At 38.0% G+C, this 27850-nt stretch overlaps 1 protein-coding gene across 1 annotated transcript; it reads right to left on the reverse strand.

The window, feature by feature from the left end:
- Window positions 1-398: 398 nt before the first annotated feature.
- PODXL2 (podocalyxin like 2) lies at window positions 399-27850 on the reverse strand. The gene is made up of 9 exons (XM_073644937.1): window positions 27701-27850; window positions 27158-27376; window positions 25365-25661; window positions 22872-23410; window positions 22384-22458; window positions 14309-14465; window positions 13382-13443; window positions 12639-12818; window positions 399-1137 (listed from the first exon to the last, which is right to left on the reverse strand). The coding sequence occupies exons 2-9, from the start codon at window positions 27183-27185 to the stop codon at window positions 943-945; spliced, it is 1533 nt and encodes a 510-aa protein (XP_073501038.1). The 5' UTR covers window positions 27186-27376; window positions 27701-27850; the 3' UTR covers window positions 399-942.

Below are 27850 nucleotides of genomic sequence, written 5' to 3' on the forward strand. Positions count from 1 at the left end.
ACAAGAATAAAACTTCTATAATACTGCCCCTGTGTACAAGAATATAGCTACTATATTACCGCCCCCTATGTATAAGAATATACAATTATAAAGATATATATTGTGGAGGTGTGTAATAATGGATCTGGAGCGATACACAGACAATCATCTGGGGAATCAGAAGTAAGATAATCCTCGTCACCTCTGGTTCCAGCCTCTGAAACACTGATTGTTTTAAGGCATTGGAGCCCTATAAGACCATTTCATTCTTTTTTTTTTTCAGGCTAACGTCCGGGATCCCTGCATGTGGATACACAATCTTATCTCCCTTTTATAATGCTATAACGGGCGAACATATAATATAACAGGACATATTCAATGTATCGTAATGTTTTTAGATATCCACATTTTATGAAATATCCCATCATATTTAGCTTTATTCATTGGCTCGAAGATATTTTTTCATTTTTTTTTATTAGATTTTTTATTAGATTTTTTTTTTTTGTTATTGTGTCAAGCTGTCAGGATCCACATTGCATGCAGGTGGGACGGGGAAGCGGACGAGTGGAGGAGGCAACAAATTCTGGTCCTACATCACGACACGGAGAAAAAAAAAAAATACAACAATACTCTGCTCGGCCGAGGCCGACCTGGAATGCACCGGCGGATAAGATTTGCACCAGAGAGCTGGCTCCTAATATCATCTTTGGAAGAATAAAGTGCAATCATATCAATCGTTGTAAACTGGAGAGCGGCCGGAGGGCGACGGCGAGAGTGCGGGCACTCAGTGATCGATACCGCCACCATGTGCTAATAATACTGTGCTGCTACAGGCCAACAATCCAAAGTGTCAACCCATCTCGTTACAGGAAAGTGACCTAAAACACTGAGAACCCCAAGTGCCCAACAATCAGAAAAAGAAAGAGTTCGGCTTCGCCCCCCGGGATCGGCCCCCTTTGGTCTCTACAGGTGAGTGTCTTCTTCCATGGTGTCCGTCTCGTCTTTGCTTGTCTTGTTGATTAATGTTTCCCAGCCGTCCGCCCGGAGAGAGGTGCCGCCGTTAAGGCTCGTCTTCTTTTCTTGCATTTCGGATTGGCCGTCCATGGCCACGTCCAGGGTGGGGTTATCGTGGCAGCCGTTCTCCACAAAATGCAGCTCCTTATTGCAAAAAGAACACAGGATGGGTCAGCAAAGGGCGAAACACTGAGATACATGCACTCAGAGTGGGGGAAGCGAACTGACAACTGATGAAAGTTTTTTGGATTATGTACATGGTTGTCAATTCTGCAAACACATTTCGAAAGTAATAAGGTATCTTTACTACATAACCATTAAAAGCATTGTCCGGACTAAGACATTGATGAATGTAACTACTATAATACTGCCCCCTATGTACAAGAATATAACTACTATAATACTGCCCCTATGTACAAGAATATAACTACTATAATACTGCCCCCTATGTACAAGAATATAACTACTATAATACTGCCCCTATGTACAAGAATATAACTACTATAATACTGCCCCTATGTACAAGAATATAACTACAATAATACTGCCCCTATGTACCAGAATATAACTACTATAATACTGCACCCTATGTACAAGAATATACCTACTATAATACTGCACCCTATGTACAAGAATATACCTACTATAATACTGCACCCTATGTACAAGAATATACCTACTATAATACTGCCGCTATGTACAAGAATATAACTAATATAATACTGACCCTATGTACAAGAATATAACTACTATAATACTGCTCCTATGTACAAGAATATAACTACTATAATACTGCTCCCTATATACAAGAATATAACTACTATAATACTGCTCCCTTTGTACAAGAATATAACTACTATAATACTGCTCCTATGTACAAGAATATAACTACTATAATACTGCCCCTATGTACAAGAATATAACTACTATAATACTGCCCCCTATGTACAAGAATATAACTACTATAATACTGCCCCCTATGTACAAGAATATAACTACTATAATACTGCCCCTATGTACAAGAATATAACTACTATAATACTGCTCCCTTTGTACAAGAATATAACTACTATAATACTGCCTCAATGTACAAGAATATAACTACTATAATACTGCTCCTATGTACAAGAATATAACTACTAAAATACTGCTCCTATGTACAAGAATATAACTACTATAATACTGCTCCTATGTACAAGAATATAACTACTATAATACTGCCCACTATGTACAAGAATATAACTACTATAATACTGCTTCCTATGTACAAGAATATAACTACTATAATACTGCTCCTATATACAAGAATATAACTACTATAATACTGCTCCCTTTGTACAAGAATATAACTACTATAATACTGCTCCTATATACAAGAATATAACTACTATAATACTGCTCCCTTTGTACAAGAATATAACTACTATAATACTGCTCCTATGTACAAGAATATAACTACTATAATACTGCTCCTATGTACAAGAATATAACTACTATAATACTGCCCCTATGCACAAGAATATAACTACTATAATACTGCTCCCTATATACAAGAATATAACTACTATAATACTGCTCCCTATATACAAGAATATAACTACTATAATACTGCCTCTATGTACAGGAATATAACTACTATAATACTGCTCCCTTTGTACAAGAATATAACTACTATAATACTGTCCCTATGTACAAGAATATAACTACTATAATACTGCCCCCTATGTACAAGAATATAATTACTATAATACTGCCCCTATGTACAAGAATATAACTACTATAATACTGTCCCTATGTACAAGAATATAACTACTATAATACTGCCTCCTATGTATAAGAATATAACTAATATAATACTGCCCCTATGTACAAGAATATAACTACTATAATACTGCCTCCTATGTATAAGAAAATAACTACTATAATACTGTCCCTATGTACAAGAATATAACTACTATAATACTGCCCCCTATGTACAAGAATATAACTACTATAATACTGTCCCTATGTACAAGAATATAACTACTATAATACTGCTCCTATGTACAAGAATATAACTACTATAATACTGTCCCTATGTACAAGAATATAACTACTATAATACTGTCCCTATGTACAAGAATATAACTACTATAATACTGCTCCTATGTACAAGAATATAACTACTATAATACTGCCTCTTATGTATAAGAATATAACTACTATAATACGGCCCCCTATGTGCAAGAATATAACTACTATAATACTGCCCCCTATGTACAAGAATATAACTACTATAATACTGCCCCCTATGTACAAGAATATAACTACTATAATACTGCCCCCTATGTACAAGAATATAACTACTATAATACTGCCCCCTATGTACAAGAATACAACTACTATAATACTGCTCCCTATGTACAAGAATATAACTACTATAATACTGTCCCTATGTACAAGAATATAACTGCTATAATACTGCTCCTATGTACAAGAATATAACTACTATAATACTGCCCACTATGTACAAGAATATAACTACTATAATACTGCCCCTATGTACAAGAATATAACTACTATAATACTGCCCCTATGTACAAGAATATCACCACTATAATACTGCCCCCTATGTCCAAGACTATAACTACAATAATATTGCCCCTATGTACAAGAATATAACTACTATAATACTGTCCGTATGTATAAGAATATAACTACTATAATACTGACCCTATGTACAAGTATATAACTACTATAATACTGGCTCTATGTACAAGAATATAACTACTATAATACTGCTCCTATGTACAAGAATATAACTACTATAATACTGCTCCCTTTGTACAAGAATATAACTACTATAATACTGCCTCAATGTACAAGAATATAACTACTATAATACTGCTCCTATGTACAAGAATATAACTACTAAAATACTGCTCCTATGTACAAGAATATAACTACTATAATACTGTCCCTATGTACAAGAATATAACTGCTATAATACTGCTCCTATGTACAAGAATATAACTACTATAATACTGCCCACTATGTACAAGAATATAACTACTATAATACTACCTCCTATGTACAAGAATATAACTACTATAATACTGCTCCTATATACAAGAATATAACTACTATAATACTGCTCCCTTTGTACAAGAATATAACTACTATAATACTGCTCCTATATACAAGAATATAACTACTATAATACTGCTCCCTTTGTACAAGAATATAACTACTATAATACTGCCCCCTATGTACAAGAATATAACTACTATAATACTGTCCCTATGTACAAGAATATAACTACTATAATACTGCCCCCTATGTACAAGAATATAACTACTATAATACTGCTCCCTATATACAAGAATATAACTACTATAATACTGCTCCCTTTGTACAAGAATATAACTACTATAATACTGCTCCTATGTACAAGAATATAACTACTATAATACTGCCCCCTATGTATAAGAATATAACTACTATAATACTGCTCCTATGTACAAGAATATAACTACTATAATACTGCTCCTATGTACAAGAATATAACTACTATAATACTGCTCCCTATATACAAGAATATAACTACTATAATACTGCTCCCTTTGTACAAGAATATAACTACTATAATACTGCTCCTATGTACAAGAATATAACTACTATAATACTGCCCCCTATGTATAAGAATATAACTACTATAATACTGCTCCTATGTACAAGAATATAACTACTATAATACTGCTCCTATGTACAAGAATATAACTACTATAATACTGCTCATATGTACAAGAATATAACTACTATAATACTGCCCCCTATGTACAAGAATATAACTACTATAATACTGCTCCTATGTACAAGAATATAACTACTATAATACTGCTCCTATGTACAAGAATATAACTACTATAATACTGCTCCTATGTACAAGAATATAACTACTATAATACTGCCCCTATGCACAAGAATATAACTACTATAATACTGCTCCCTATATACAAGAATATAACTACTATAATACTGCTCCCTATATACAAGAATATAACTACTATAATACTGCCCCTATGCACAAGAATATAACTACTATAATACTGCTCCCTATATACAAGAATATAACTACTATAATACTGCTCCCTTTATACAAGAATATAACTACTATAATACTGCCTCTATGTACAGGAATATAACTACTATAATACTGCTCCCTTTGTACAAGAATATAACTACTATAATACTGTCCCTATGTACAAGAATATAACTACTATAATACTGTCCCTATGTACAAGAATATAACTACTATAATACTGCCTCCTATGTATAAGAATATAATTAATATAATACTGCCCCTATGTACAAGAATATAACTACTATAATACTGCCTCCTATGTATAAGAATATAACTACTATAATACTGTCCCTATGTACAAGAATATAACTACTATAATACTGCTCCTATGTACAAGAATATAACTACTATAATACTGTCCCTATGTACAAGAATATAACTACTATAATACTGTCCCTATGTACAAGAATATAACTACTATAATACTGTCCCTATGTACAAGACTATAACTACTATAATACTGCCCCCTATATACAAGAATATAACTACTATAATACTGCTCCTATGTACAAGAATATAACTACTATAATACTGCTCCTATGTACAAGAATATAACTACTATAATACTGCTCCTATGTACAAGAATATAACTACTATAATACTGCCTCTTATGTATAAGAATATAACTAATATAATACTGCCCCCTATGTACAAGAATATAACTACTATAATACTGCCCCCTATGTACAAGAATATAACTACTATAATACTGCTCCTATGTACAAGAATATAACTACTATAATACTGCCTCTTATGTATAAGAATATAACTACTATAATACTGCTCCTATGTACAAGAATATAACTACTATAATACTGCCTCTTATGTATAAGAATATAACTAATATAATACTGCCCCCTATGTACAAGAATATAACTACTATAATACTGCCCCCTATGTACAAGAATATAACTACTATAATACTGCCCCCTATGTACAAGAATATAACTACTATAATACTGCCCCCTATGTACAAGAATATAACTACTATAATACTGCCCCCTATGTACAAGAATATAACTACTATAATACTGCCCCCATGTACAAGAATATAACTACTATTATACTGCCCCCTATGTACAAGAATATAACTACTATAATACTGTCCCTATGTACAAGAATATAACTACTATAATACTGCTCCTATGTACAAGAATATAACTACTATAATACTGCTCCTATGTACAAGTATATAACTACTATAATACTGCCCCCTATGTACAAGAATATAACTACTATAATACTGCCCCTATATACAAGAATATAACTACTATAATACTGCTCCTATGTCCAAGAATATAACTATTATAATACTGCTCCCTATATACAATAATATAACTACTATAACACTGCCCCCTATGTACAAGAATATAACTACTATAATACTGCCCCCTATGTACAAGAATATAACTACTATAATACTGTCCCTATGTACAAGAATATAACTACTATAATACTGTCCCTATGTACAAGAATATAAATACTATAATACTGCCTCTTATGTATAAGAATATAACTACTATAATACTGCTCCTATTAACAAGAATATAACTACTATAATACTGCCTCTTATGTATAAGAATATAACTAATATAATACTGCCCCCTATGTACAAGAATATAACTACTATAATACTGCCCCCTATGTACAAGAATATAACTACTATAATACTGCCCCCTATGTACAAGAATATAACTACTATAACACTGCCCCCTATGTACAAGAATATAACTACTATAATACTGCCCCCTATGTACAAGAATATAACTACTATAATACTGCCCCCTATATACAAGAATATAACTACTATAATACTGCCTTCTATGTACAAGAATATAACTACTATAATACTGCCCCTATGTACAAGAATATAACTACTATAATACTGCCTTCTATGTACAAGAATATAACTACTATAATACTGCCTTCTATGTACAAGAATATAACTACTATAATATTGCCCCCTATGTACAAGAATATAGCTACTATAATACTGCCCCCTATGTACAAGAATATAACTACTATAATACTGCTCCTATGTATAAGAATATAACTACTATAATACCGCCCATATGTACAAGAATATAACTACTATAATACTGCTCCTATATACAAGAATATAACTAGTATAATGCTGCCCCTATGTACAAGAATATAACTACTATAATACTGCCTCCTATGTACAAGAATATAACTACTATAATACTGCTCCCTATGTACAAGAATATAACTACTATAATACTGCTCCCTATGTACAAGAATATAACTACTATAATGCTGCCCCCTATGTACAAGAATATAACTACTATAATACTGCCTCCTATGTATAAGAATATAACTAATATAATACTGCCCCTATGTACAAGAATATAACTACTATAATACTGCCTCCTATGTATAAGAATATAACTAATATAATACTGCCCCTATGTACAAGAATATAACTACTATAATACTGCTCCTATGTATAAGAATATAACTACTATAATACCGCCCATATGTACAAGAATATAACTACTATAATACTGCTCCCTATGTACAAGAATATAACTACTATAATACTGCCCCCTATATAAAAGAATATAACTACTATAATACTGCCCCCTATATACAAGAATATAACTACTATAATACTGCCTCCTATGTATAAGAATATAACTACTATAATACTGTCCCTATGTACAAGAATATAACTACTATAATACTGCTCCTATGTACAAGAATATAACTACTATAATACTGTCCCTATGTACAAGAATATAACTACTATAATACTGTCCCTATGTACAAGAATATAACTACTATAATACTGTCCCTATGTACAAGACTATAACTACTATAATACTGTCCCTATGTACAAGAATATAACTACTATAATACTGCTCCTATGTACAAGAATATAACTACTATAATACTGCCTCTTATGTATAAGAATATAACTACTATAATACTGCTCCTATTAACAAGAATATAACTACTATAATACTGCCTCTTATGTATAAGAATATAACTAATATAATACTGCCCCCTATGTACAAGAATATAACTACTATAATACTGCCCCCTATGTACAAGAATATAACTACTATAATACTGCCCCCTATGTACAAGAATATAACTACTATAATACTGCCCCCTATGTACAAGAATATAACTACTATAATACTGCCCCCTATGTACAAGAATATAACTACTATAATACTGCCCCCATGTACAAGAATATAACTACTATTATACTGCCCCCTATGTACAAGAATATAACTACTATAATACTGTCCCTATGTACAAGAATATAACTACTATAATACTGCTCCTATGTACAAGAATATAACTACTATAATACTGCCCCCTATGTACAAGAATATAACTACTATAATACTGCCCCTATATACAAGAATATAACTACTATAATACTGCTCCTATGTCCAAGAATATAACTATTATAATACTGCTCCCTATATACAATAATATAACTACTATAACACTGCCCCCTATGTACAAGAATATAACTACTATAATACTGCCCCTATGTACAAGAATATAACTACTATAATACTGTCCCTATGTACAAGAATATAACTACTATAATACTGTCCCTATGTACAAGAATATAACTACTATAATACTGCCTCTTATGTATAAGAATATAACTAATATAATACTGCCCCTATGTACAAGAATATAACTACTATAATACGGCCCCCTATGTGCAAGAATATAACTACTATAATACTGCCCCCTATGTACAAGAATATAACTACTATAATACTGCCCCCTATGTACAAGAATATAACTACTATAATACTGCCCCCATGTACAAGAATATAACTACTATTATACTGCCCCCTATGTACAAGAATATAACTACTATAACACTGCCCCCTATGTACAAGAATATAACTACTATAATACTGCCCCCTATGTACAAGAATATAACTACTATAATACTGCCCCCTATATACAAGAATATAACTACTATAATACTGCCTTCTATGTACAAGAATATAACTACTATAATACTGCCCCTATGTACAAGAATATAACTACTATAATACTGCCTTCTATGTACAAGAATATAACTACTATAATACTGCCTTCTATGTACAAGAATATAACTACTATAATATTGCCCCCTATGTACAAGAATATAGCTACTATAATACTGCCCCCTATGTACAAGAATATAACTACTATAATACTGCTCCTATGTATAAGAATATAACTACTATAATACCGCCCATATGTACAAGAATATAACTACTATAATACTGCCCCCTATATACAAGAATATAACTACTATAATACTGCTCCTATGTATAAGAATATAACTACTATAATACCGCCCATATGTACAAGAATATAACTACTATAATACTGCTCCCTATGTACAAGAATATAACTACTATAATACTGCCCCCTATATACAAGAATATAACTACTATAATACTGCCCCCTATATACAAGAATATAACTACTATAATACTGCCCCCTATTTACAAGAATATAACTACTATAATACTGCCCCCTATGTACAAGAATATAACTACTATAATACTGCCCCCTATGTACAAGAATATAACTACTATAATACTGCCCCCTATGTACAAGAATATAACCACTATAATACTGCTCCCTATGTACAAGTATATAACTACTATAATACTGCCCCCTATATACAAGAATATAACTACTATAATACTGCCCCCTATGTACAAGAATATAACTACTATAATACTGCCCCCTATATACAAGAATATAACTACTATAATACTGCCCCCTATGTACAAGAATATAACTACTATAATACTGCTCCCTATGTACAAGAATATAACTACTATAATACTGCTCCCTATGTACAAGAATATAACTACTATAATACTGTCCCTATGTACAAGAATATATCTACTATAATACTGCCCCCTATGTACAAGAATATAACTACTATAATACTGCTCCCTATGTACAAGAATATATCTACTATAATACTGCCCCCTATGTACAAGAATATAACTACTATAATACTGCTCCCTATGTACAAGAATATAACTACTATAATACTGCCCCCTATGTACAAGAATATAACTACTATAATACTGCCCCCATGTACAAGAATATAACTACTATTATACTGCCCCCTATGTACAAGAATATAACTACTATAATACTGTCCCTATGTACAAGAATATAACTACTATAATACTGCTCCTATGTACAAGAATATAACTACTATAATACTGCCCCCTATGTACAAGAATATAACTACTATAATACTGCCCCTATATACAAGAATATAACTACTATAATACTGCTCCTATGTCCAAGAATATAACTATTATAATACTGCTCCCTATATACAATAATATAACTACTATAACACTGCCCCCTATGTACAAGAATATAACTACTATAATACTGCCCCTATGTACAAGAATATAACTACTATAATACTGTCCCTATGTACAAGAATATAACTACTATAATACTGTCCCTATGTACAAGAATATAACTACTATAATACTGCCTCTTATGTATAAGAATATAACTAATATAATACTGCCCCTATGTACAAGAATATAACTACTATAATACGGCCCCCTATGTGCAAGAATATAACTACTATAATACTGCCCCCTATGTACAAGAATATAACTACTATAATACTGCCCCCTATGTACAAGAATATAACTACTATAATACTGCCCCCATGTACAAGAATATAACTACTATTATACTGCCCCCTATGTACAAGAATATAACTACTATAACACTGCCCCCTATGTACAAGAATATAACTACTATAATACTGCCCCCTATGTACAAGAATATAACTACTATAATACTGCCCCCTATATACAAGAATATAACTACTATAATACTGCCTTCTATGTACAAGAATATAACTACTATAATACTGCCCCTATGTACAAGAATATAACTACTATAATACTGCCTTCTATGTACAAGAATATAACTACTATAATACTGCCTTCTATGTACAAGAATATAACTACTATAATATTGCCCCCTATGTACAAGAATATAGCTACTATAATACTGCCCCCTATGTACAAGAATATAACTACTATAATACTGCTCCTATGTATAAGAATATAACTACTATAATACCGCCCATATGTACAAGAATATAACTACTATAATACTGCCCCCTATATACAAGAATATAACTACTATAATACTGCTCCTATGTATAAGAATATAACTACTATAATACCGCCCATATGTACAAGAATATAACTACTATAATACTGCTCCCTATGTACAAGAATATAACTACTATAATACTGCCCCCTATATACAAGAATATAACTACTATAATACTGCCCCCTATATACAAGAATATAACTACTATAATACTGCCCCCTATTTACAAGAATATAACTACTATAATACTGCCCCCTATGTACAAGAATATAACTACTATAATACTGCCCCCTATGTACAAGAATATAACTACTATAATACTGCCCCCTATGTACAAGAATATAACCACTATAATACTGCTCCCTATGTACAAGTATATAACTACTATAATACTGCCCCCTATATACAAGAATATAACTACTATAATACTGCCCCCTATGTACAAGAATATAACTACTATAATACTGCCCCCTATATACAAGAATATAACTACTATAATACTGCCCCCTATGTACAAGAATATAACTACTATAATACTGCTCCCTATGTACAAGAATATAACTACTATAATACTGCTCCCTATGTACAAGAATATAACTACTATAATACTGTCCCTATGTACAAGAATATATCTACTATAATACTGCCCCCTATGTACAAGAATATAACTACTATAATACTGCTCCCTATGTACAAGAATATATCTACTATAATACTGCCCCCTATGTACAAGAATATAACTACTATAATACTGCTCCCTATGTACAAGAATATAACTACTATAATACTGCCCCCTATGTACAAGAATATAACTACTATAATACTGCTCCCTATGTACAAGAATATAACTACTATAATACTGCTCCCTATGTACAAGAATATAACTACTATAATACTGCCCCCTATGTACAAGAATATAACTACTATAATACTGCCCCTATATACAAGAATATAACTACTATAATACTGCTCCCTATGTACAAGAATATAACTACTATAATACTGTCCCTATGTACAAGAATATATCTACTATAATACTGCCCCCTATGTACAAGAATATAACTACTATAATACTGCCCCCTATGTACAAGAATATATCTACTATAATACTGCCCCCTATGTACAAGAATATAACTACTATAATACTGCTCCCTATGTACAAGAATATAACTACTATAATACTGCCCCCTATGTACAAGAATATAACTACTATAATACTGCCCCCTATGTACAAGAATATAACTACTATAATACTGCTCCCTATGTACAAGAATATATCTACTATAATACTGCCCCCTATGTACAAAAATATAATAGCCATTATTATATAATGACTTGTTATGTTCTCTGTTTTTCTCACCATATTTTTCAGTTTTGGTAGTCGTTTCTGCCAGCAGATATAAATGAGTCCTGCAATGATGATCATAACACAAATGGAGCCGATAATGACCAAAACAACAAAGAGTTTGCCGTAATCGCTGCGGGGAGGGCTGGGCCGGGACTGACAGCTGGCGGTGCTGGAGTAACTTTCAATACCAATCTGTAGAATAGTGAAAAAAGTTGAAGAGTTATTTCTGGGCTTTGCTCCTTATCTTGTAGTTAGATCATTACTGTATAGTGCCGCAAACACACAATGATCCACAATACGGTATTATTTTTTACTATGATTGTTTCACTTTATAGTTGCATGTATGGAAATGTTCTGATGTGTCCATTACTTTGCTGTATATTATACAACCCTGTATACTGTATTCTGCTGCTTGAGATCTGTTTTGAGAACTGACTGCCCTCTTGTGGACATCTGATAATATTACATGTGATAATTTTTTTGACTCTACCATCAACTAGTTCTATCAAGGAGTCTGAAGATAAATTTATTATTGAGTTCAATGGGAGCTGTATAAAGCCGTATACATTGAGCTCCCCCTAGTGGCGACCGCAGGCAGACAGAATTTTATCATGTTTGCGCCGGGAATTTGGAGTTTTGTGTTGTAGAAACTGAGTTCTGATTACTATAAAGATCCATTAAGAAATGAATACAATATATGTATATAATATAATATGTGTGTATATATAATTATCTATATAGTATGGACTACTAACCTCTGCAAGACTCCTCTTTATGTCTCCAAGTGCCGTGAAGACGTCTTTTACAGGAACCACACCTGTACACAGCAGATAATGTGATTAACTGGAAGAAAATTTTAGGGAACCTTGTAATGACCTAATACTTCTCACAGCTGAGCGTTTGTTACAATTGTATCCACTGTAGACTATCCTCCATCAGCTGCACACAGACGGATACATTATATCTGTGCTGATACATTGTAGCAAAATATCAGGACCAGAGAGGGATTTGTGCTTCTGTTTTGGGCTCAGAGATGGGTTTAGATCGGCAATATGCATCTCTAGAGTTGTTGTGGAACTACAACTCCCAACATGCCCTGACAGCCTGTGACTGCTGGTTGTTGTAGTTTGCACAACCGCAACTCTGCATGACTGGTCTGATTTAAAGGGACATTCCCATCTCATAGAGCATTGTTAGATATACCATCACTTTATAGTCGTGGGGGTCTGACCCTATTGACCCTCACTGATCTTAATGAATGCCATTCTGATACACCCCTGATTGACTGATATCTCAGGATCAGTGGGGGGCTCGGAGCTCAGACCCCAGGTGATCATAAAGTGATGGCATAGCCTAATGATATGCAATCAAGGTTATGAAAAGGGAATACCCCTCTAAGGTCAAGCCCCGCTATCAGTATTCGGTCAGTATTTTTTCTCAGGAGTGGGAGCTAAAACCAGAGGAGGAACAATCAGAGAAAAGGTAGAATAGAAACAAGTCACCAATTCTGCATTTATCACTCACTCTTGGTTTTGGCTCCCACTCCGGAGAAAAAATACTGACCAAATACTGATAGTGGGACCGTGGCCTTATAGTCATACTCCACCACTCTTCCTACACTTGGCCCCAGCTATTATCTATAGTCACCCTGTATGTGCCTTGTGCGGCTTCATGAGACTTACGCTCCTCGTCTGTGATTGTCATTAGCAGGTGGTTATCATTTTCGTTAGGTTTGCTCAGGAAGATCACCCAGTCCCTCTGAGGGGGGTCCGTTTTCCATGCTAGTGCCCCCTCCAGCAACGACAGTAGATGTTGCCCCCTCTGCCATCTGAACTCTTCCTGTAAAGAATAATACCACAGTTAGGTGATGGCCGCAGTTGTACGTCAATCCTCCGTTACCACTTAAATGAAAAATAACTATTATTCCTTATATCTTTCAGGACCTGCAAAAACCATAGTGGAGATCAAGTGGGGAAAGACAGACCTGGTGTGTAGGATGTTATCCTTCCAAGCCCCTCCATCTCTTGTCCGTACTGAAAAAAAGTTATAACAGCCGGATTTTGTTACCAGCCGTTGTAACTTGATCCAGACAGATCTGTCTGAATGGAGGGAGTGCAGGGAGCATCTCAGGCAGGACGCGGGCTCTGCCTCACCACAGACCCTCTGCAGAAGAGGAACGTATGTGTATAATGTGCATGTGTGCATGCATCTGAAATTTGCATTTGTGTGTGTGGATCATGTACAGTATGGACGGTGTAATGTGTGTTTTTAATGTGGGTGTTTGTGTACTTTGCATAAGCATGTGTGTATCATGTAGCAGTAGTATATGCGTGTGGATAATGTGTGTGTAACGTGCATGAAGTATGTGAAAAGTTTATTTGTACTATACGTATGTACAGTACAGACCAAAAGTTTGGACACACCTTCTCATTTAAAGATTTTTCTGTATTTTCATGACTATGAAAATTGTACATTCACACTGAAAGCATCAAAACTATGAATTACCACATGTGGAATTATATACTTAACAAAAAAGTGTGAAACAACTGAAAATATGTCTTATATTCTAGGTTCTTCAAAGTAGCCACCTTTTGCTTTGATGACTGCTTTGCACACTCTTGGCATTCTCTTGATGAGCTTTAAGAGGTAGTCACCGGAAATGATTTTCACTTCACAGGTGTGCCCTGTCAGGTTTAATAAGTGGGATTTCTTGCCTTATAAATGGTGTTGGGACCATCAGTTGTGTTGTGCAGAAGTCTGGTGGATACACAGCTGATAGTCCTACTGAATAGACTGTTAGAATTTGTATTATGGCAAGAAAAAAGCAGCTAAGTAAAGAAAAACAAGTGGCCATCATTACTTTAAGAAATGAAGGTCAGTCAGTCTGAAAAATTGGGAAAACTTTGAAAGTGTCCCCAAGTGCAGTTGCAAAAACCATCAAGCGCTACAAAGAAACTGGCTCACATGAGGACCGCCACAGGAAAGGAAGACCAAGAGTCACCTCTGCTTCTGAGGATAAGTTTATCCGAGTCACCAGCCTCAGAAATCGCAGGTTAACAGCAGCTCAGATTAGAGACCAGGTCAATGCCACACAGAGTTCTAGCAGCAGACACATCTCTACAACAACTGTTAAGAGGAGACTTTGTGCAGCAGGCCTTCATGGTAAAATAGCTGCTAGGAAACCACTGGTAAGGACAGGCAACAAGCAGAAGAGACTTGTTTGGGCTAAAGAACACAAGGAATGGACATTAGACCAGTGGAAATCTGTGCTTTGGTCTGATGAGTCCAAATTTGAGATCTTTGGTTCCAACCACCGTGTCTTTGTGCGACGCAGAAAAGGTGAACGGATGGACTCTACATGCCTGGTTCCCACCGTGAAGCATGGAGGAGGAGGTGTGATGGTGTGGGGGTGCTTTGCTGGTGACTCTGTTGGGGATTTATTCAAAATTGAAGGCATACTGAACCAGCATGGCTACCACAGCATCTTGCAGCGGCATGCTATTCCATCCAGTTTGCATTTAGTTGGACCATCATTTATTTTTCAACAGGACAATGACCCCAAACACACCTCCAGGCTGTGTAAGGGCTATTTGGCCAAGAGGGAGAGTGATGGGGGGCTACACCAGATGACCTGGCCTCCACAGTCACCAGACCTGAACCCAATCGAGATGGTTTGGGGTGAGCTGGACCGCAGAGTGAAGGCAAAAGGGCCAACAAGTGCTAAGCATCTCTGGGAACTCCTTCAAGATTGTTGGAAGACCATTTCCGGTGACTACCTCTTGAAGCTCATCAAGAGAATGCCAAGAGTGTGCAAAGCAGTCATCAAAGCAAAAGGTGCCTACTTTGAAGAACCTAGAATATAAGACATATTTTCAGTTGTTTCACACTTTTTTGTTAAGTATATAATTCCACATGTGTTAATTCATAGTTTTGATGCCTTCAGTGTGAATATACAATTTTCATAGTCATGAAAATACAGAAAAATCTTTAAATGAGAAAGTGTGTCCAAACTTTTGGTCTGTACTGTATGTATATGGGTGTGATGTGTTTGGTGGGTATAGTGTGTCTCTTGTGCATCATGTAGCAGTATGTGTGTGTATAACGTGGGTATGCAACGTGCACGTATGTAGCATGCGTATATATACAGGTACATCTCACTAAATTAGAATATTTATCAAAAAGTTAATTTATTTCAGTTCTTCAATACAAAATGTGAAACTCCTATATTATATAGAGTCATTACACACAGAGGGGTCTATTATATAGAGTCATTACACACAGAGGGATCTATTATATAGAGTCATTACACGCAGAGGGATCTATTATATAGAGTCATTACACACAGAGGGATCTATTATATAGAGTCATTACACAGAGAGGGATCTATTATATAGAGTCATTACACACAGAGGGATCTATTATATAGAGTCATTACACACAGAGGGATCTATTATATAGTCATTACACACAGAGGGATCTATTATATAGAGTCATTACACACAGAGGGATCTATTATATAGAGTCATTACACACAGAGGGATCTATTATATAGAGTCATTACACACAGAGTGATCTATTATATAGAGTCATTACACACAGAGTGATCTATTATATAGAGTCATTACACACAGAGGGATCTATTATATAGAGTTATTACACACAGAGTGATCTATTATATAGAGTCATTACACACAGAGGGATCTATTATATAGAGTCATTACACACAGAGGGATCTATTATATAGAGTTATTACACACAGAGTGATCTATTTCACGTGTTTATTTCTGTTAATGGTGATGATTATGGCTTACAGCCAATGAAAACACAAAAGTCATTATCTCAGTAAATTAGAATACTTTATAACAACAGCTTGAAAAATGTTTTAAAATCCGAAATGTCTGTTCAGTAAATGCCTCAATACTTGGTCGGCTCCTTCTGCATCAATGCGGCAATGTGGCATGGAGGGATCAGCCTGTGGCTCTGCTGAGGGGTTATGGAAGCCCAGGTGGCTTTGATAGCAGCCTTCAGCTCGTCTGCATTGTTGGGTCTGGGGTCTCTCATCTTCCTCTTGACAATACCCCATAGATTCTCTATAATAGATTCTCTATGGGGTTAAGGTCAGGTGAGTTTGCTGCCAATCAAGCACAGTGATACTGTTGTGTGTAAACCAGGTATTGGTACTTTTGGCCGTGTGGACAGGGGCCAAGTCCTGCTGGAGAATGACATTTCCATCTCCATAAAGCTTGTCGGCAGAGGGAAGCATGAAGTGCTCTAAAATGTCCTGGTAGACGGCTGCGCTGACTTTGGTCTTGATAAAACACAGTGGACCTCCACCAGCAGATGACATGGCCCCCCAAACCATCACTGATTGTGGAAACTTCACACTAGACCTCCAGCAGCTTGGATTGTGGCCTCTCCACTCTTCCTCCAGACTCTGGGACATTGTGGAGTGTGTCAATGACTGCCTTCTGGACATCTGTCAAGTCAGCAGTCTTCCCCATGATTGTAAAGCCTACTGAAACAGACTAAGGGACCTTTTAAAATGCATCGGAAGCCTTTGCAGGTGTTTTTTGTTAATTATTTTAACTTACTGAGATAATGACTTTTTTGTGTTTTCATTGGCTGTAAACCATAATCATCACTGTTAACAGAAATAAACACTTGAAATAGATCACTCTGTGTGTAATGACTGTATATAATATAGGAGTTTCACTTTTTGTATTGAAGAACTGAAATAAATTAACAGTTTGATGATATTCTAATTTAGTGAGATGCACCTGTATGTATATATAATGCAGTGGTATATTATGTGTGGGGTTTAGGAGTACTATGTATATGTGCAGTAAAGCGGCATAATACAATGGGTACGGAAAATATTCAGCCCCTTTAAATTTTTCACTCTTTGTTTCATTGCAGCCATTTGGTAAATTCTAAAAAGTTCATTTTTTTCTCATTAAAGTACACTCTGCACCCCATCTTGACTGAAAAAAACAGAAATGTAGAAATTTTTGCAAATTTATTTAAAAAGAAAAACTGAAATATCACATGGTCATAAGTATTCAGACCCTTTGCTCAGTATTGAGTAGAAGCACCTTTTGAGCTAGTACAGCCATGAGTCGTCTTGGGAATGATGCAACAAGTTTTTCACACCTGGATTTGGGGATCCTCTGCCATTCTTCCTGGCAGATCCTCTCCAGTTCCGTCAGGTTGGATGGTGAACGTTGGTGGACAGTCATTTTCAGGTCTCTCCAGAGATGCTCAATTGGGTTTAGGTCAGGGCTCTGGCTGGGCCAGTCAAGAATGGGCACAGAGTTGTTCTGAAGCCACTCCTTTGTTATTTTAGCTGTGTGCTTAGGATCATTGTCTTGTTGGAAGGTGAACCTTCGGCCAAGTCTGAGGTCCAGAGCACTCTGGAAGAGGTTTTCATCCAGGATATCTCTGTACTTGGCCGCATTCATGTTTCCTTCAATTGCAACCAGTCGACCTGTTCCTGCATCTGAAAAAAAACCCGATAGCATGATGCTACCACCACCATGTTTCACTGTTGGGATTGTATCGGACAGGTGACGAGCAGTGCCTGGTTTTCTCCACACATACCGCTTAGAATTATCACCAAAAAGTTCTATCTTCGTCTCATCAGACCAGAGAATCTTATTTCTCATAGTCTGGGAGTCCTTCATGTGTTTTTGGACAAACTCTATGAGGGCTTTCATATGTCTTGCACTGAGGAGAGGCTTCCGTCGGGCCACTCTACCATAAAAGCCCGACTGGTGGAGGGCTGCAGTGATAGTTGACTTTGTGGAAGTTTGTCCCATCTCCCTACTGCATCTCTGGAGCTCAGCCACAGTGATCTTGGGGTTCTTCTTTACCTCTCTCACCAAGGTTCTTCTCCTACAAGCTCAGTTTGGCTGGACGGCCACGTCTAGGAAGACTTCTGGTGGTCCCAAACTTCTTCCATTTAAGGATTATGGAGGCCATTGTGCTCTTAGGAACCTTGAGAAATGCCTAAATTATTTTGTAACCTTGGACAGATCTGTGCCTTGCCACAATTCTTCCTTTGAGCTCATGATTCTCATTTGGTCTGACATGCACTGTGAGCAGTGAGGTCTTATATAGACAGGTGTGCGCCTTTCCAAATCAAGTCCTATCAGTTTAATTAAACACAGCTGAACTCCAATGAAGGAGTAGAACCATCTCAAGGAGGATCACAAGGAAATGGACAGCATGTGACTTAAATATGAGTGTCTGAGCAAAGGGTCTGAATACTTATGACCCTGTGATATTTCAGTTTTTCTTTTTTAATAAATTTGCAAAAATTTCTACATTTCTGTTTTTTTCAGTCAGGATGGGGTGCAGAGTGTACTTTAATGAGAAAAAAATGAACTTTTTAGAATTTACCAACTGGCTGCAATGAAACAAAGAGTGAAAAATTTAAAGGGGTCTGAATACTTTCCGTACCCACTGTACATGGGTGTGGCATAGTAGAACCAATTATGTTTCTGATATTGCAGCGCTATGTATGTGGGCACTGACAAGCCAAATTGTAGTGAGTGCCGCATAGTCAGCTCTGCTATACCTTCATCCTTGGACTGTACTCCAGGTCTACTACATAGTTACCCCACCGTGAACTGTCTTGACTATCCACTTCCTCCTGTTTATCTACCATAATCCGGCTCTGCTACATCGTAGCTGAACTCTCTCTGTCCACTGTTTCTGTCCTGGCTCTGCTACATCATTGCTGAACCCTCACTATCCACTATTTCGCTTCGAGCTCTGCTACATCGTTGCTGAATCCTCTCTGTCCAATCTCCCAGCTCTGCTACATCGTTGCTGAATCCTCTCTGTCCACTGTTTCTGTCCCGTCTCCCGGCTCTGCTACATCGTTGCTGAATCCTCACTGTCTAATGTTGCTGTCCTGTCTCCTGGCTCTGCTACATCGTTGATGAATCCTCACTGTCTAATGTTGCTGTCCTGTCTCTCGGCAATCCTACATCATTGCTGAACCCTCTCTGTCCACTATTTCGGTCCCATCTCCCGGGCTCTGCTACATCATTGTTGAATCCTTTCTGTCCACTCTGTTTGTCCCGTCTCCCGGCTCTGCTACTTCCTATTGATTTGGTTAATTTCCACTGACATAAATCCAAGTTTAGTACCAAAGTCCAGGGGGTCCGCCAGATACCTTAAACCCTAGCTGAAATTGCTGTAAATGAATCCTTACAAATGAATGGATCATTACAGAAAAGCGAGACCAGTACCGCAATAACGGCCATGTTTAGTAAGTTCCTGTGGATATGATGTTGGGGGGGGAGGGGGGCGTCGTCCCATACTTTTTGCCATGTATCGTATGAAGTGTGTAGATGATGGAAAGCGAACAATAAGATTCTCATCCTTGCAGCGGTAAAACGTAACATAAGGGGTCGAGGACTTGTATTATCAGCCATGGCCGCCTGTAAATGAAGGCTGCTTCATGGTCACTAATGAGGCCTCCTCCATGTACCCGGCGACGCTCTGCTGGTACTGAAAGGTCACCGAGCGCTTCCACATTCCTCCCGCCTGCCAGGCAGCCTGTCTAATCCCAGCTGCTGTTGCCATAGTAACGCAGAAACCCTGGAGATGGCTAATAAAGACAGTCGACAGTTGTCATGGAGACTGCTAAATCTCAGGGCAGGCTCCGGCCTGCGCTCCAACAATACAATTTGGAGGCAAAAGCCGACACGAATTCCTTGCCAGCTATGGAGGCGATAGTTCACTGCAGATGATAATTGGGGTTTTGTGATAAATGTATCACGCTACCTGATTGTACATCGCAGCTACATGTTGGGAGGTTTCCATTTTGTGACGTGTACCACTGTATAGCCATGTGGTGCGTATGTCGTCCGCAGCCCCCCATGTAAAAAAAAAAATGTGTGCTGCGCCCGCGCTGCTTCAAACAGCTGAAATAGAAAGGTATGCTGCCCCAATAGAGGCCAAAAGCTTCATGGTATGAGTTTATGAGCCTTACATCACCAAGCACAATGCGTCGGATGGAGTGGTGTAAAGCGGTCATCACTGGACTCTGGAAGAAACTTTTCCTGTGGAGTGACGGATCACGCTTCAGAGCTATCAGGACATGCTGGGAGTTATAGTTCCATACCAGCACGAAATGTAAATATTGGACATCATTTTTATTCAAGTCCATTGTATTAAAATACAATGATAAAGCCATTTAATGGGGAATAATGGCGATCAATGCTTACCTTAGGAGGTAAAGACTGGAAGCGAGCGGTCTTCCACTTTGGTACAGTTGGAGGGAATACTATTTAAAGGGGTTTTCCACTTTTAGAAAACTCCTGTCATCCAGCTGCAGTTTGTTTTAAAAAAAAATAAAAAAAAATTCTCAACTCACCCTCTTCAGGTCCAGCGCTGAGACTTTGACTCTGCTCCTGATGCCTGTTATTGTCTGCAGCGCTGACATCACAACGACAGTGCTGCAGTCAATCAGTGAGCATCCTTCTGCCGTCAACTCAGGCAGAGCCGCTGACAATAACACATACTGGGAGCAGTAGCGCCGACTCGGCACTGGACCGGGGGAGAAAGATGAAAACGCAGTTTGTTTTTTTAACAAGAAATTGCAGCCAGGGAACGGGGTGATTTTTGAAATTGGAAAACCCTTTTAATACGGATTTTGGGGCTGAAGCGGAGCACCCTACAGAACCCCTTGTTCACTGCAAGAACCAGGCCCCATGATGATAAGAGTTATGACTATACGGGCACTTACGCAGTCAATATCATCCGACATGTTCAGTATAACATAGTTCTTTCCAGCCAAATTAATCCAATCCTTGCAGATTACCTGGAAATAAAAACAGTAAATGTTACAAGTCCTCGAAATTAATAGGTAGAAATGCGATAGCTCCTTAAAGGAGCCTCTAGAGCTCACACATCAGATACTAGGGTAAGACTAGTGCTGCAAACATGGAAGTATAAGGAATATTTGGGAAGTAACCACTGGTTCCTCTCGTGGCTGGTCCACATTATTACTGAGGAACTAATATCTCCAGAAGGTCCTCTGGTGGACTAGTTTGACCTTGGACTTGAGATCTGAGAATGACATTTAATATATTTAGGTTTTACGGCCCACTGTACGTTATGGCCCATCATCACTACGAATTCTGACTGTCTCAGGATCTCCGCACTCACTGTCCCCCAAATCCTGCAACTGTGATCCCAGCGCTCAAGAAACAATAGAGTGTTCACTGCTTGTACCTGATGTGACGCCATTGATACCTCACTGGGGACCACTGCCTTGGTCGAGTATTCATCTCGTTGGGTGGAGAACCTAATTTTCCCTTCTTCACTGGCAATATGCAATGACTGGGTTGATAGGCTTTCATCTTCATGATATCCAGGTCCATGAAGGGAATGTCCTGCTGGAAGCCCCCGTGAATCAGCCGGAGGTCCAGGCCGACTGTCTGACTCGTGGTTGTGGTTTACATGATGGTTCTTGGACCATGAATGTTTCCTGTTCTTCCTGGACGGTTTGGCTGTTGGGTGAGCGGTAGTAGTGACCACCAGCTTGGAAAGTGTCCTATCCTCAATATTTGGAAATAGTGCTATCCTCTCATTTTGTGCTGTCGTCTGGACGGTGTTTTCTTCTTCTGGGATCTTGGCGCTTGGAGATGCTAGTTTGGAGGTCTCATCGATGTCTGTAGACCACAACGTTGTAGATGTTTCCGCGATTTCTTTAGGTAAACTGCTGCTGCGATCCGTGGACTCTTCATAGATATTCGTGGTATCTGGTCCATCTGTGGAGGAAATAACATGTTATCTTCTCTTTTTACATGTGGGGGGTGTAAACCCATTTTTATCTAATACCTCTCAGAGATGAGGGTTTGTTGCAATGTAGACAACTATTTATGAGCGGAGCAAAACAGCAGCAATGATATCTCCTGCCATGATAGTTTTTTACACTGTTATCAGTGCAGGAAAAAAAATATTAGTTTTGTGTCCAAACTATTTAGTTTACGGAAGATTTTCTAGGCAGGAGACAATTGTTACAATTGTGAAAAATGTTTGGTCTTCATGAGTTTTCAGCCTCTGGATATAAACAAGGTTTATCTATTCACTGACACCAAGCACAGACCTTACAATGGTAAAAATCAAAAATCAAACAAAAAGTACATTAGGAAGAATTTTTTTTTTATTAAACAGTGATTGAGATTTATTTATCCAAACCTGAAAGAGTCAGAGGCGGGAACATGAATTACACAATGGTCTCATCGTGCAGTCAGGTCACCTCCAATAAAAGCAGATGTGATAGCATAGACCGCCCCATGTAGTGCATACAGACTGTGCAATGTATGACCCCCACACATGTGACACAATGTTACTGTGTGACTGAATAAATCTATGTAAAAGTCTCTACACACATTACCAATCCTGAGTTATATTCCAGAGCTGCACTCACTATTCTGCTGGTGTACATACCTTACATTACTTATCCTGTACTGAACCTGAGTTACATCCCTGTATTATCCTCCAGAGCTGCACTCACTATTCTGCTGGTGCAGTCACTGTCTACATACATTACATTACTGATCCTGAGTTACATCCTGTATTATACTCCAGAGCTGCACTCACTATTCTGCTGGTGCAGTCACTGTCTACATACATTACATTACTGATCCTGTACTGATCCTGAGTTACCTCCTGTATTATACTCCAGAGCTGCACTCACTATCCTGCTGGTGGCATCACCGTGTATATACATTACATTACTGATCCTGAGTTACATCCTGTATTATACTCCAGAGCTGCGCTCACTATTCTGCTGCTACAGTCACTGTGTACATACATTACATTACTGATCCTGAGTTACATCCTGTATTATACTCCAGAGCTGCACTCACTATTCTGCTGGTGCAGTCACTGTGTACATACATTACATTACTTATCCTGAGTTACATCCTGTATTCTACTCCAGAGCTGCACTTACTATTCTGCTGCTACAGTCACTGTGTACATACATTACATTACTGATCCTGAGTTACATCCTGTATTATACTCCAGAGCTGCACTCACTATTCTGCTGGTGCAGTCACTGTGTACACACATTACATTACTGATCCTGAGTTACCTCCTGTATTATACTCCAGAGCTGCACTCACTATTCTGCTGGTGCAGTCACTGTGTACATACATTACTTTACTGATCCTGAGTTACATCCTGTATTATACTCCAGAGCTGCACTCACTATTCTGCTTGTGCAGTCACTGTGTAATACAGGATGTAACTCAGGATCAGTAATGTAATGTATGTACACAGTGACTGCACCAGCAGAATAGCAAGTGCAGCTCTGGAGTATAATACAGGATGTAACTCAGGATAAGCAATGTAATGTATGTACACAGTGACTGCACCAGCAGAATAGTGAGTGCAGCTCTGGGGTATAATACAGGATGTAACTCTGGATCAGTACAGGATCTGTAATGTAATGTATGTACACAGTGACTGCAGCAGCAGAATAGTGAGTGCAGCTCCTGAGGAAAAGTAATGTAATATATTTACTCAGTATGTAGAATGATTCTATGTTAAATATAAAGTTGCGTTCAGCGTGGCACACAACACTTTCCCAGGTTCACTACTATCAGTGGTTTCCAGCTTTCAGACCCCACATCTCTAGCCTTATATTTGATGGACGATTCACTAGACCTTTAAGCATTTCCTATAATATGTAGAATACGGGGTCTCCCCTTTTACCTGTCTGAGTTCTGCTTTGATCTTCACTGTCATTCGATTTCCTCACTTCATCATCCCAGAAATATTTTGGTGACTGAAAAATGGAGATTTCTTCTGTCTCTTGGCTGGAAAATCCAGAGCCCTGCGGTGTATTGAGGAGGTTGTGCCGAAAGTCGGCGTCTGTGTAGCCGTCACCGCCGCGCTCGCTGGAATCCACGCTCTCCAGATTGGACAATGATGACACGTCCAGCAGAGATGTGGAGGAGAGACCTTCTGTATGGGGGTCCTCACCGGCGACCAGGAGGAAGCAGGAGAACCCTGCGGAGAGAGACCCCACTGGTCATAACCCTTATACACGAGTATATAACTGCGCCTCCACAGTTGACAAACTACAACTCCCAGCATGCTCTGACCGCCTGTGACTTGATAATAAACTTATGCATTTTAGTTCCGGTGTGAACCCCAAATGCATCAGTCACATAAATGATGATGGATTTTTATCTCACTCTACCCAAAAATGTAGTTAAAGGGAAAATCATATTAAAGGGGTTGTCCCATAAACAACATTTATCACCTAATCCCAGAAAATATGATAAATCTATGACCCCTATGCTTACTACAACCGCATTCACAAGGGGACTTTAGGACCCCATTCTTGGGATTACTGGGGGGTCTGAGGGGATCATACATATATCTGTAACATAGATGTACATTGTTTATGGGACAACCCCTTTAAGATTAAAGGTTTAGTCAATTATGCCATATGGCCGCTTTAGGCTATGTTCAAATGTTGCATTTTTGTAGCATTTTTTTAATGCATTTTTTTATGCAAATTTTCAGCTGTGTTTCACAATACCAGCAAAGTCTATGACATTTCAGAAATCTCATGCACACACCTTGTTTTTTTTTTATTCCTGACTGTTTTGTCAAAGATTTGCGTTTTTTTGCAAAATGCAGCACATCACTACTTTCAGCATTTTTGCAGCGTTTTTCACCCATTAAAAGAAATGGGTAATGCAAAAACGCTGCAAAAACACAGCAAAAACTCATCAAAATCTGCTTTTTTGCCGTTTCTTCTTCACTGCCAAGAGAGCAGGTTTTGATGCAGAAAAAAAAAAAAACGCAGCAAAAATGCAACGTGTGAACATAGCCTTATAGTACATAAATTATACCGCCACCAAGTGTCTTATTAACACCACTATTACGATGTGTATTTCTAAAACATCACCATAAGTTTAGGCCATGGAGGGGGCAGGATGGATGTCTTAGGTAAATTGCCCCCTTCGCCCATGCAATGTATGTCGGTTGAATGTAGCCTGACAAACACGATCTGCGTCCAAGAAAGCAGTTCTTCTCAATTACAGGAGCGGTGTTACACCCCCTGATGGGGGGCCGCCTGCCAGTGTCACGCATACACATTACTAAATTAATTATGTGATCCTCGGGGGCCTGTTTAGTGTGATGAACGTCGACAGATTCCTAATCTCATTACAGAAAACAGAACGGCTGAGACCGCTCTCAAGCAGAAGGACGTGCGCCAAATGTCGTCTGCCTAATATAGGCCTGGCCCTAAGAGCTTGCAATCTAATTAAAGTGGCAGACAATGCGGGCCTCTTTAGATATAGATGTCAGGGCTGGGATGCAGCGTCGGCTGGGCTGGCAGGCCTCCTCTGGACAGTACCCAAGGTGCCATTGTGAGACGTGCCCTCCCTTTGCTGCATGAATTTTTAAAATAGTATGCATGGTGTCAGACACTGCGACACAATAACCCGCTGCCATGCAAATACCAGAGCGGAGAAAGAAGCAGATCTTACCCAACAAGAGGTGCCAGGCTCGCAGCATGTTCTCGTCAGTATGTAATATACACCCTTGGAGCAGAGGACATCCCTATAGCCCAGGAATGGATGGAGGGCACCGATATGCCAGCTTGCTTCTTATTTTATTTTTCCTTACCCGGGTCGTTCTTTCTGCAGGGTGAGATCTACAGGTGTCTAAGAAACACTGCCCACTTCAAAGTGTCACGTTGCAAATTCCTGTTGAGAAAGAACCATCAAAATCACCAGGGCATTTACTGGCGGCGTTGGCATTTACTACCAGGACTGGCGGGCAGCACTGGACATTAGTGCATGGGTCAGATCTTAGTAGGATGATGGAAGGAGATCTCCCATCACCGGCTATATCTTCTTGTATAAGGAAGGCCAGGAGCTGTGAGATGCCATAGTGGCAGGTGGCAGGGGCATTGCCTAATCTGTGCTAAGACCCTATGACCAAGCACAGGGGTCTGTGTCCTCCACCAGTGACTGATACATTCGCTGCATCTCCCTGATACATAGTATCCTGCACAGATCCTCACTCACCTCCTCCCTGCAGGGCTGGCGCAGTGTCTGTCTGCAGATCTCCTCTCACCCTCATGGTCCTACTGCCCGTATTCTGCTGACAGCTCCTCCTCCATCCTGCCCTCCTCAGCCCAGGGCACTACGAAATCATCAGAGGACCCAGAATACAAA

The sequence above is a fragment of the Phyllobates terribilis genome, unplaced genomic scaffold (genome assembly GCF_046119375.1).
Source record: "Phyllobates terribilis strain yellow unplaced genomic scaffold, ASM4611937v1 Scaffold_8__6_contigs__length_399053987, whole genome shotgun sequence".
NCBI lineage: Eukaryota > Metazoa > Chordata > Amphibia > Anura > Dendrobatidae > Phyllobates > Phyllobates terribilis.

What these genes read in the sequence shown, in the direction of transcription:
- PODXL2 (XM_073644937.1), bottom strand. Translation starts at nt 27,185, where the DNA reads ATGCTGCGAGCCTGGCACCTCTTGTTGG. An exon ending in AGCCTGGCACCTCTTGTTGG is followed by an intron (nt 25,662 to 27,157) that starts GTAAGATCTGCT and finishes CTCTCTCCGCAG; the next exon opens with GGTTCTCCTGCTTCCTCCTG. An exon ending in GACAATCACAGACGAGGAGC is followed by an intron (nt 13,444 to 14,308) that starts GTAAGTCTCATG and finishes TGCTGTGTACAG; the next exon opens with GTGTGGTTCCTGTAAAAGAC.